General features: G+C 31.1%; 1 protein-coding gene across 3 annotated transcripts in view; it reads left to right on the forward strand.

The window, feature by feature from the left end:
• TBCK (TBC1 domain containing kinase) overlaps positions 1-12,712 on the forward strand; it is a 231,332-nt gene that overhangs the window by 49,521 nt on the left and 169,099 nt on the right. For all 3 annotated transcript variants that reach the window (XM_081303185.1, XM_081303183.1, XM_081303184.1), the window contains exons 6-10: positions 5,673-5,814; positions 9,273-9,333; positions 10,581-10,642; positions 11,234-11,295; positions 12,191-12,339. In XM_081303185.1, the coding sequence (XP_081159311.1) occupies positions 5,673-5,814; positions 9,273-9,333; positions 10,581-10,642; positions 11,234-11,295; positions 12,191-12,339 (476 nt within the window). The remainder of the gene's footprint in view (positions 1-5,672; positions 5,815-9,272; positions 9,334-10,580; positions 10,643-11,233; positions 11,296-12,190; positions 12,340-12,712) is intronic.

A 12,712-nucleotide genomic window follows, 5' to 3' on the forward strand; every position in this document is an offset into this window, starting at 1 on the left:
GTAGTCAAGAATTTCTACTTTTTAAAAAACCCTTTAAATAGGATAAATTCTTGATCCAGTTCTAGCTTCTTTGTCATGTGGTATAATTGTCTTTTGACATGAATTTCAAAGAGCTATATAGTAAATGTGATTTCCACTGCTTCTTATTGTCACAATTTGTATAAAATAAAACTCCAAAAACATACAAAAATTAAGATTTTTAAACCTTTGTTTATTGGTGCTTTAGGTTTTAGTGCTGAATAGAAGAAAGGAGGTGATTTTTCTAAAAGCATACCAAGCATTTTGAAGAACTACATTTGAATTTAAAAGGCTTAGGTAGAATTGGTCTTGTATTAACATTTATCCTAGCTTGCTTTGAAGTGTTGCACCCAAAGGGTCTTACCAGAAAGTATCCAAGAGCAAAATGTGCAACATTAGCCAAGAAAAATAAAGTGATCAAACAGCGAAGGCAGGAAAGAAAATATTTACACCAGAAGAAGCTTGCAATTAATTCAAAAGACAAATATTAAGAAACAATAAAGTAAAATATTACCATCTGTTTCAAAATATTGTAAAGAGTTAAAAGTTGGGCATTCATTTCAGTTGGCAGTAGCTTAATACCTTGTTAAAACAGCAAACATGATGAAAACCACATGTATTTACCCCACCATTCATATACACAGCAAAGTTCTGTGAATTGTCTTCTGAGTGTTAAAGTGCTTTAAGAAGAGGTGAATATTGAAGGAAGATGATCTATATTTAAGAACAATCCTAGGGCTTAATTGTTTTCATTAATTCTGTCTTTGATTAAAAGGGAAACTAGAATATTTGGAGCAAGGGTTATCTCTGTGCTTCTATCAGAAGTTTTTGATACAGCAACTTATCTATAGTTTTGCTTGATTTTTCATTACCTGTCCTGTCATTTTGTTGTTGTTGTTGTTTAGATGTACTGGAAACAGGGATGAAAGTGAATAGTTTGCCTGTTAGATATGGTAAAAATCATCATAAAAAGTATAACAGTATATTTGTGTCACTAATACTTTCAACAGTTTATGTGATAGATATTATTTCTATTTTACAGATGAAGAAACTCAAATTGCATATTACTGAAATTGGAACATAGATATTATAACAACATATCCAGTGCTTTTCTACAAGGTTTCACCTGGTTCTAGGGATTTCATACATTCATAGGAAGATTAGTGTGGCCCTGGTTGCACAACTGAAATCCCAGTAACTCAGGAGGCTGAGGCATTAGGATCACACATTCAAAGCTAGCCTTAGCAACTTGACCAGGCCATTAAGACCCTTTCTCAGTATACAAAATGTAAAAGGGATGGGGATGTGGTTCGGTGGTTAAACATCCCTGGGTTCAATTCATGATAACAAAACAAACTCCACCCCCCAAAAAAATATGATCATTTTAGGGTATAAAACCATTGTGAAAATTTGCATATAGAAGAATATTTGAGAAAATTAAAAGATCAATTGTATTAAAATGAAGAGGAATTTAAAAACTTATACCCATTGACTTTAAGTTATATTCTCTGTCTTAAGTGATTTAAATAAGTAGTACTGGCAGTGAGTGTGAGGAGGTGTCTATAGAAAAGAGAGATATGGATGTAATATTTGAGTGCCTACTGTAAATATGTAGGTTAAATATACTTAAATACATTTTGATTACAGTTGGCAGCATTGCATAATCTAATCTAATTGAATTGAAAAATCCATATTATGTTGTGTGCATGAGACTAAATCTGAATAAATGAAGTGCATACACATACATAATAATTAGAGCAGAATTCTCATTTTTTAAATTTCTTTCTGAAGCTATTAAAATTTTTAGGCAGTGATTTACAAATTTAGCACTTGCCAATTGTCTAATTCTTATTGTCTGCTTTTTAAATCATTTTTTTCTAAGGCAGTCCTAACTGGCATTGTGATTTTTTTTTAAATAAATGTTCTCATGCAAACACAAACAAATGGTTTATAAAAATGAATAAGATATACTAGTATCTTCAAGGAATTTTGTTTTGTTTTAATTTAGATAGGAGGTTAAATATTTATAGAATATTATATAGTATATAAAACATAAAAATATTTAACATGTTTATCATGTATAGCTTACTACATGAGATTCAAAATATGCACACAAGGACCTTATAGAATTTAATCAAGTATGTTTAATTCCTTTGTGCAAAAAAAGAGAAAGCTTTTTTTTTTTTTTTGGTATTAAGGATTGAACTCAGGGGCACTCAAACACTGTATTTTATTTAGAGGCAGGGTCTCACCGAGTTGTTTAGCACCTTGCTTTTGCTGAGACTGGCTTTGAACCCTCGATCCTCCTGTCTCAGCCTCTCGAGCTGCTGGGATTTTAGGCATGCACCACCATGCCTGGCAGAAATCTTTTTTCAAAGACATTATAGAAGGCCTAAATAAATATGAACATATCATGGTTTTAGATTGTTAGGGACACTACTGAAAAGATGCTAGTTCTTCCCAACCTGTTTCCATATGTGATCTCTTTTCAGTAAAAACTGCAACTATGTGTAAAAGAAAACATGGAAAGATAATTCTAAAATGTATATAGTAGAAACACCTAAAGAGAAATTGAAAGTTGTGTGTGTTTGTGTATTTTGAGAGGGCTTACCTTAGTAATAATATACATAAGGTTATAGAGTTAAAACAAATCAAATAGCATTAGGCACAATGATCAGTGGAACAGAACAGAAAGCCAAGAATCAAAACTACCATATGTGGCAGTTTTATTAATAGTAGACCTGTCACTGCAGAGCAGTTGAGGAAAAAAAGAGACATATCAATAAATAGTATAGAAGTCAATTGATTCTCCATTTAGGAAAGATGAAAGTTGTACCTTTATCTTACCTCATATAAAAATTTTATTCTAGGTAGAAAAAACTTAAGTATGAAATTAACTTTCAAACTTTTAAAAATAACATGAGACCATTTTGACAAAATCACTATGTATAAGAAAAAAAAATGATAAATTTGATTGAATGATTAGTAATTTATCACTCATAAATAGATACCATAAAGAAAATTTAAAAGAAAAGCTATTTAGTGATAGGAAGTGTTTCAAGTCATAATTACTAAAAAACAACTTAGTACTTAGAGGCTTTTGGGGATATCAGGGGTTGAACTCAGGGACGCTCTACCACTGAGCCACATCCCCAGCCCTATTTTGTATTTTATTTAGAGACAGGGTCTCACTGAGTTGCTTAGCACCTTGCTTTTGCTGAGGTTTGCTTTAAACTCATGATCCTCCTACCTCAGCCTCTAGTGGTGCTGGGATTACAGGAATGCACCACCATGCCCAGCTAGTACCTAGAATTTTAAAGAACCATTTCAAAACAATAAGAAAAAAAATCAGCTATGTAGATAAAGGTTATCCCAGAAGACTTTATCTGTAGAAACTATGTCCTGCTTAAAAGGTTTGTCCTTACCTGGGAGCTTGGACTTCAGAAGCATTCCCATGGTTCTCTAATTGTAAGCATCGTTTTCTGTACCTGTTTACATAATGAAGTTTATGTTGAATAGTTGCTTTCCTTCTAGGAGTCCTATATTTTTGTACATGACAACCAATAAGTGCCTGTGTGACCAGTCCCCAGTAAATACCTCAGGCCGTAAGTTTTTGATGAACTTCCCTGGCCATTGTTAGTACATTTTTGTTGCTGTTGCCAGGAAGAGTGTACTCTGCTTAATACCTGATAGGAAGTAGAAAGCAAAAGAAAACCTGTACATAGATTCCCCAAGAATCTCTTCTATTTCTCTTGTGATCCAGCTTTATACCCTTACTATGTCATGTAATAAATCTTAGCTCTGAGTATACCTACATACTGAGTTCCATGAGTCCTTCTAGTAAATCTGTAAACATAAGAGATATGAGGGTTTTCTTGAGTACTCTAGTACAACAATCTACTAGGGAAATGAGTAGAAAACTTGGACAGGCACCTCACAATAATAAATTCAAGTGGCTAATAAACATATGAACATATGATGCCTGAATTTTACTAATTTTCAAGGATTTAAAAGTTGAATGTGCATTGACATATAGATCTCACCTAGCAGACTGTCAAACATTAAAATGCCTGTCAAATAAATATGAAGTGTTGATGAAGAAGTAACCAACAGGGACCATCATATCTGTTGGTGGTATATAGATTGGTATAACTTTTTGCAAAAAATATTTGACATAATTTTAAAAAGCTGAAAGAACATCTATTCTATGGCCTAGAAATTCAATTCTAGTTTCTTACCTTTGGGAAAATTTCAGGTATATGCTATACACAGTTTTAAGTGAAGCATTGTTCATAATGCAAAATGCAAGAAATATCTTAAATGTCATTGATGTTTAAATGGACAAATAATGATTTATTAATAAAATATAAGTAAAAATTAATGGTGTATGACTACATGCAGCAATACAGATTACTCTTTCAAATAAATAATGGTAATTGACAAAGCGAAAGAATATCCTCAATCTAATTCCAGTACTATAACATTCAGAAATGTGCTCAACTGAACAATATACATTAAGGATATAATCATGTGGTAAAGCTATAAAGAAATTCCACATATCTCTTTCTTTTCAGGGATAAGGATGGAAATATAATCCAGGAGAACCAGAATGTGAATTTAGTGATAATTTGTTCTTCACTTAAATTGCTCCTTGGTATTATAGCTTTATTCTTTATACCTTATTCATATTTAATAGTCTTTTGTATTTGCTCAATATTTGCTAAAATACTTTTAAAAAAATTTATCATGAAGGTAGTGTGAAGGAATGAACCCTATATATTGTTTGTGAGAACATAAATTGATAAAACCTCCCCAAAAGGCAATATGATGTGGTGTAAGTTATGAATTTGTAGTGATACTTCTAGGAATTTAACTGCCATCTATACATATATCTGATAAGTAGAGTATTTATATTTATAATGTATTCATTTGAAAATTGTTGTAGCAAAAGAATTTATTAGTCAAACAAGTTGTTTATCAATACAATGACATTATCAGCAATTTTCAAAAAGAATGAAGGAACTCTATAGTTATTTTTTTCAGTTTTCTTTATTTGCTTTGTTTTTTTATTTTTAATTTTTAAAATTTGTTATATGTGGCAACAGAATGCATTACAATTCATATTACACATATAGAGCACAATTTTTCATATCTCTGGTTGTACACAAAGTAGAGAATGATCTCAAATATATTTTAAGTGAAAAAAAGTAGTATGGTGTTCTGCCGTATGGGGGGGCAGGTACAGAGAAAGTCTTTCTTTTCAATTTAGATTCCTTTTCAATTTATATATTTTTATAGCTTTGACATTCCTATTACTCAAAATAATATATACTGACTTCAAAGTTAAAATGATAAAATAATAATTCACTATTAAGAGAAGAAACCTAGAGGACTGCAAGAAAGGCAGTGTGTTAAAAACAGGAAAGCTACCAATGCTGGAGAGAGATATGGTGGTTTAAAACCATTAGAAACTCATATAGGTACAATTGATTCTTAGACATTGTATATTGAATTTAGAATTCTTAGCTACAGTTGTTAATTTTAATGCATGGGGCTTTTATCTAGTTCTTGTGACATTGATAGAAAAATGTACTCTGCTTTTTTCCTCATTATAGTTCATAGTAATTATTCATGATTTTAATATATCATTATAGGTATCCATCATACTTGGCACCTGAAGTAATTGCACAAGGAATTTTCAAAACCACTGATTATGTGCCAAGTGAAAAACCATTGCCTTCTGGCCCCAAATCAGATGTATGGTCTCTTGGAATCATTTTATTTGAGCTTTGTGTGGTATGTATAAACAAATGTTAAACTAAATCATGTGTTTATTATTGTTTTGCTGTAGAAATGGATTAAATTTAGAGAAAAGTGTAAAATAATTACACCTTTACCAAGCTTCAGAAATATTGCACTAAAATTAATTATGCTTTTTATGTGTTCATGGTTTCTCTGCCCTCTGGTGTTTTTTCCTCCTGTTCTCTTTTATTTCCTATAAATTCAATTTGTTTGTTGGATTTTTAGGAAGCCTTCTCCAGACACCTTCTGTATTTATTAAAGGCTTAAGCTGTTATTATAAACAAAAGAATTAAAATACAATAACTTAAAGAATGTAGATTTTTTCTTACTTATGTTCAGAGCACATAGGCTCTGTTCCACCATATCATGTAGAAGCCTGGGCAGGCAAGAATGATGGTTTCATCACCATTTTCAATATCTGGTTTTCAGAGTTGCTTTTTTTTCCCCTTAATCATTTTTTTTCTAGCTAAAGGGGATAAGGAAGAGTGAGTGAGTTTAGTATTACTGCCTTTAAGAATATGATCTAATAGTTTTAAATAAAAATCCTGTTTACTTTTCACTAGTGGCTACATGTAGGTAGAAGAGAGGTTAGGAAATGTCATCTTCAGCAGAATATCTAAATTTAAAAAATATATATGAGAATGAATTTTGAGGAACAACTAATAATGTGGTAATCTGTCCTCAAATTATCTGCCAGTGTTAGATACTCTGCCTTCTCTCCTCTCCTTCTTCTACCATAGCATCTGGGGGCAGAAATCTGGATTGTTCATTTGTTTCTACCAAGGGATTTTCCAGATATTTTGAAAAGAAAATAACTCATTGAACAATTTCCATTTCTAAGAATTTGGTTGATATTATTATTTCATTTTGTGTGTTTAAGAAAAAATTTCTTTAAAAATTCTTTGTAACATACCTGTAATCTCAGTGACTTGGGAAGCAGACAGGGTGTGAGGGGGTATCACAAGTTCAAGGCTTGCCTTAACTACTTAGTGATACCCTCTCTCAAATTAAAAAAAAATATATAAAAAGGACTTGGATGCAGCTCAATGGTAAAGCCTCTGGGCTTAATCAGCAGTACAAAAACAAAAACAGCAAAACAAAACATTCAAAATAATTCAATAGCACATGTATTATATAAAAGTTAAGAGATAAGTTTTTGGAGTTCAAACTGTATTTGTAGTCTGATGTTGCAAAGTGGAACTGTGTGACTTTGGGTAATATGTTAGTCAACTGTTACTGTAACAAATACCTGAGATAATCAGTTTGCAAAGAGAAAAGAGTTATTTTGGCTCATATTTTGAGTCACAATTGAATGGCCCTGTTGCTGGGCCTGTGGCAAGACAGCATGTCATTGTGAAAATGCGTGGTGAAGCAAATCTCCCCTCATGACCAGGAAGCAAAAATGAGAGGAAAAGAAAGAGCAGGGACTGAGGTGTCACTATCCCCTTCAAGGTTATGCCTCCAACAACCTGAGAACTTCCAGTACGCTTCACCTTTTAAAGTTTCTGTCACCACCTAAAAGTGCCAAACCTTTAACATATGGGCCTTTGGGGTCATTGAAGATCCAAAGTATATCAGGTCATCACCTCACTTCTCAAGGCTTGGATTCCACTTTCATAAATAATATTAGCATTTATTAGTATGGCATAGAAAACCATTCATTAGTGTTTTATTTTTAAAATAATGATGTTAATATATTCATAACATGATGGCTTACATGTTAGCATTGCATTTTCTAAAGGAATATGCCAGATTTTATGTTTTTGTCTAACCATCCAACTTTTCATTGGTATGCAGATGATAGTAAATATTATTTTTGTTTAAAATCACAGCTGAAATGAAAAATTTTGGGAATGTGGATGTGAAGTGCACATAATAAGTATAAATATAAAGTATACAGCTTTTCCTTTTTGCTAGCATCCCAGATATATAAAGTCTTCACTAGTGATCTGGGTACATTTTCTATGAGTCATTCAATTCAACAAATATCAATGAGTATTTACTGTGCGTTTGACACTTATGACAACAATAACAAGGGATAAATAAGACACATCATTCGAGAGCTCATAATTAGATTAAAACCTATAAACTTTGAAGGTAAATACTGAGAGCTGTGTGATTTAAAATTAAGTTTAATTCTACTGCAGGCCTTTATGGAACTTTAAGTGGTACTCAAAGTTTAGGTATTCAGCTTAAGGATGGCAGACTAAATATATAATATATGCTTAAATCTTCTGCCTCATCAAACTCTTTCATTCAGTGTTTTTTTTTTTTTTTTTTTAAACTGGGGATTGAATCTAGGGGTGCTTAACTACTGAGCCACATATCCAGCTCTTTTTAAAAATATATTTTATTTAGAGACGGGGTTTTACTGAGTTGCTAAATGCCTCAATATGTTGCTAAATGCCTCAATATGTTGCCTTAGCTGGCTTTGAACTCACGCTCCTCCTGTCTCAGCCTCCCTAGCCTCTGGGATTACAGGCATGTTCCACTGTGCCTGGCTTCTTTCATTTAGTTTTTAAAGGCTCTCTTTATCTATAGTTCTGATCTCAAGTGTTCAGGAACATTTTTTTCTCTTTATTAAAAAAGCAGAGTCTACAGAAAGGCTGTTATCTTCTTGTCTTCTACTTGTGAATCTATTTAAAAGATAATACAAGTTTAATTTCTAATGAAAGTGAAATATAATAACTAACATTAATGAAATATTTTATACTTTATATAACCCTCATCACTACCTATAGGGTATGTACAATTAATATTCCAATTTTACCAATGTAAAAAGGCAAGCTTAATGTGGTGAAGTAATGTACTCAAGTTATGTAGCCATTTGGTAATGGAAGAGTCGATTGTTATTCAACACATAATTTTTGGAAGTATATTAGTCAAGATGCCATTCCCAGAAAAATCCAGAGGCAAACTAATAAGGAAACAATTAAAATATAATATGTGCATCTTTTAAAAATGTGCCAGGTGCTATGGGAACATCAAGGTGGCTGTCTGAAGTTACTATGGAAGGAAGGATTGTTAGGGGATGTTTCTCAGTAGAGACAATAAACTAGCTGAATCATGATACATAAGTAAGAATTATATAGGTAGGTGAAAGGCTAATGCAGATCTTTCCCCAGGGGTATCTTGATCTCTTAATAAAATAATACTTCTTGTCATGGAATACCTCTAGATAGCCAAGTACATATGGGACTCAAATGGAACAATGCTTAAGATCAAACTAGAATGTACTGATCCCTAGACACATGAAATGTTTATTAAATATTAAGCAACACTTTTTAAAATGTCATTTTGCCAGTAATTGTCCTTTAATGGAGATGACTACAAATCCATAAAACCTCTGGAGATAAATGGCAGTACCTGATAAAATCAGTTTCAGATGTGGAAATTACTTCCCTGGAAGAAAAGATATAAATAACAAGAATTTCTTTGCTCATTTTATTTAGGGAAGGAAATTATTTCAAAGCTTGGATATTTCTGAAAGACTAAAATTTTTGCTTACTTTGGGTAAGTGTCATGCAATTGATTACTTTTCCACTGTAAATATAATCTTTAGTAACTTATACATCATGAACAATGTACAAATCATGCACATTGAAGATGTGTTCTTTTGAAATAGTAAAATGTCTCACTTCTCCAAGTTTTTAATGATCAGAGCTAAGCATTAACAGGAGAGCTTAAGAAATGCCTTCTGAAATGTTATAACAGAGGTCATTAAGGAATTTCATGATATAGCCAAATAAGCTAACTTACAAAAGCAAACTATGTGAATATAAAATTATACCTCTCTGTAGCAATTTAACTTCAGACAATGTTTTTTAACTTTTAGATTGTCTTTTGGTTTGACTAATGTATCAATAACAACTCAGGAAGAAAGTTTAGTTTTCCTTATAACATGCTCATATTTTTTATGTATTTGAAATTCATATTAACAAAAATTTTTTATAATCTACTTAAGAATTGAATAAATTAAATATGGATGTTAATAAAGGAGAGAAGAATATTGATAAAACATTTTATGTAAAAGCAACAGATTGTATTCAACTTAAGAGTTTACAAATAAGAATAGTTATAGAAAAGTGATAATAAATCTTGATAATGAAGTATAAATAAAATTACATGAAATTTTATCAGATTCGCCACAAAATTTTTTACAAAAATTGATAATATAGCTATGAAGAAATATTAGAGATTACTAAATGTGGTTTACAGACTAAGCTTATACTTTAAATCCCCATAGAAATGTGTATATTCTCTAGATTATATATAATAAAAAAGAAATTAGTCTAAAATCATGAAAAACAGTCTTATTAAAAGACTGTTATTAAATAACAGTCTTATTTTTACCTTTCTTAAATAACAGCTTTATCTCTACTTAATTGCTATCTTTCTGTACCTATGATTAATTAATATTTAGTATTTGAGGTATTTTTTTATCAAAATATATAAGGAAAATTAACAAAGTCATATTTTTTTTAGAATTCCCAAGTGCCAAAACTGTTACTATGTGACTTAAAATATTTGTTGTCTGATTAGTCTTATTTATTTAAGTACTGGAGATTGAACCCAGAAGCAGTGAACTACATCCCCAGTCCTTTTTTTTTTTTTTTTTTGAGACAGGCAGGCCTTGAACTTGTGATCTTCTTGCTGCAGCCGCCTCAGTTTCTAGATTACAGGCATGTGCCACCATGCCTAGCTTGTCTGATAGATTTTTTAAAGCAGAATTTCTTCATATAGTGTTTTCTTTTTTATAGACTGTGTAGATGACACTGTAATAGTTCTGGCTGAAGAGCATGGTTGTCTGGACATCATAAAGGTTTGTCATTAATCAGTGTTTTATTCTGTTTGTACTTATTTAGCAGAATATGAGAGATTGGATAATTTATAAAGAACAAAAATTTATTTTATCACTATTTTGGAGGCTAGAAAGCACAAGATCAGGGTGCTATCAGACTTAGTTCTCTAGTGAGGTCTGCATCTATAGAAGGGAAGAGTGGTGGATCCTCACAAGGGCAAGCTAGGCGAATGCTAGGTGAAGCCTCTTATATAAAGACCTTTATCCCAACCCCAAGAAGAGGAGCCCTTGTGACTTAATTATCTCTTAAAGGTCCAACCCTCTTAATGCTATTAACTTTTCCATTAAGGTTCAATACCTGAATTTTGGAGGGAATACAGTTAAATCATAGCAATCTGTTAATGAAAAGTTGTTTTGCATAGTTGAGACCCAGTAGCAAATTATTCTAAAACTGTTATTTCTCTTTATTTCAGAGAGTGATATATTAAAATAAATTTATATAAAGTACATATAAAGACTTAATTAAGACCTTCTGGAGAAGCTAACATTTGAGTAAAATATATTTCTGAAATGGATCATTACAAATTATTATTTTCTGTCTTTCTTTACCAGGAACTTCCTGAAAATGTGACAAATCTTTTAAAGAAGTGCCTCACTTTCCATCCTTCTACGAGGTTGATATTGTTAATACTTTAAAAATATACTGATCCTAAACATATAAGCATCTGATTTTTTCTCTTATTATAATACTAATAAATTACATATAGATATTTAAATATATAGGGCATGTACATGATTAACATTAGTATCATGAATGCAAGTGATATAAGGCTTTAATTTTTTATTAATAAAAGAAAAAATTATTAAAGTTAAATCATGACATATACCAAAAGAAGTTACTAGTTCATTTCATAGCCTTCAAGTAAAAAATCTCTTTGAATTGTTGATATTGCTAGACCCAATCATAATATGAGGGAAATGAGAACATACTTTATTGGAAGTATGTATTATATTAATGAGCTTGGATAAATGTTGAGGTAAGCTAATAATTGCTAATATAAAATGATTTCTTGGAAATTTGGTTAATTCATTTTCATTTGAAGATGTCAAAGACTTATAGCTTTTTCTAAACTCATCCTACAATATTTCAAAATAATGTGTATAATTTATTTTTAAAAAACAATTTATCAAGACAGAAATGGTGTTAAAAGCATAGTTTGCGGGATAAAATGCTACATGAACCTATAAAGGTAGAAAGCATATTTAAAAGGTATTATTTTACATATTTATTTAATTAAGATATTCAGTAAAGCAGGTTCAGGCTAATCAGGCTAAAAGTTTAAAAATTAGATCATGAGGTATAGAAAGTACATCAAAACCTTAAAAATGAAGGATTTATGTTTATTTGATTGTTATTTAAAAATATACTAGATTCTGCAAAGACTTCTGTTATTTTCTGTGCTAATGAGACATTTAAGACTTGAGTATCTCTTTGAATATGTGCCATATTCCTAGGAAATTTTTTATGACTTTCACTCATGCTCTGTATTTTAAATTGTGTTTCTCAAGGCCAACCCCAGATGAATTAATGAAGGATAAAGTGTTCAGTGAAGTGTCACCATTGTACACCCCGTTTATTAAACCTGCCAGTCTGTTTTCATCTTCTCTGAGATGTGCTGATTTAACTCTGCCTGAGGATATCAGTCAGTTGTGTAAAGGTAATAATAAATAAAATAAAGACAGTCATATAAGACTTATTTCTAAAGGAAGTCCCCTTATTCTCCTTTCAGATTTCATTTTATCAGCAATATATTTTTACATTAATAGGATTTTCATGGATAATTATTAGAGAATTAAGTAATGGTTCTAAATGTGTTAAAAATACAACTGACCCCAAATTTTAATCCTTTAAATTATGTATGTTCCATGTAACTTATTATAAATTATGTCCAAAAATCATGTTATTGATAGGAAGTTGTTCATACCATTATATTTTGCATTTGAAGAGAATATCAGCTTTTAGGTTTTCATTCTTTTAATCCTTTTATCATTGATCAATTGAATGGTTAAGTGATTTAATAGCATTAGAGA

The sequence above is a fragment of the Spermophilus citellus genome, assembly GCF_964194105.1.
Source record: "Spermophilus citellus genome assembly, chromosome: 8".
Taxonomy (NCBI): Eukaryota; Metazoa; Chordata; class Mammalia; order Rodentia; family Sciuridae; genus Spermophilus; species Spermophilus citellus.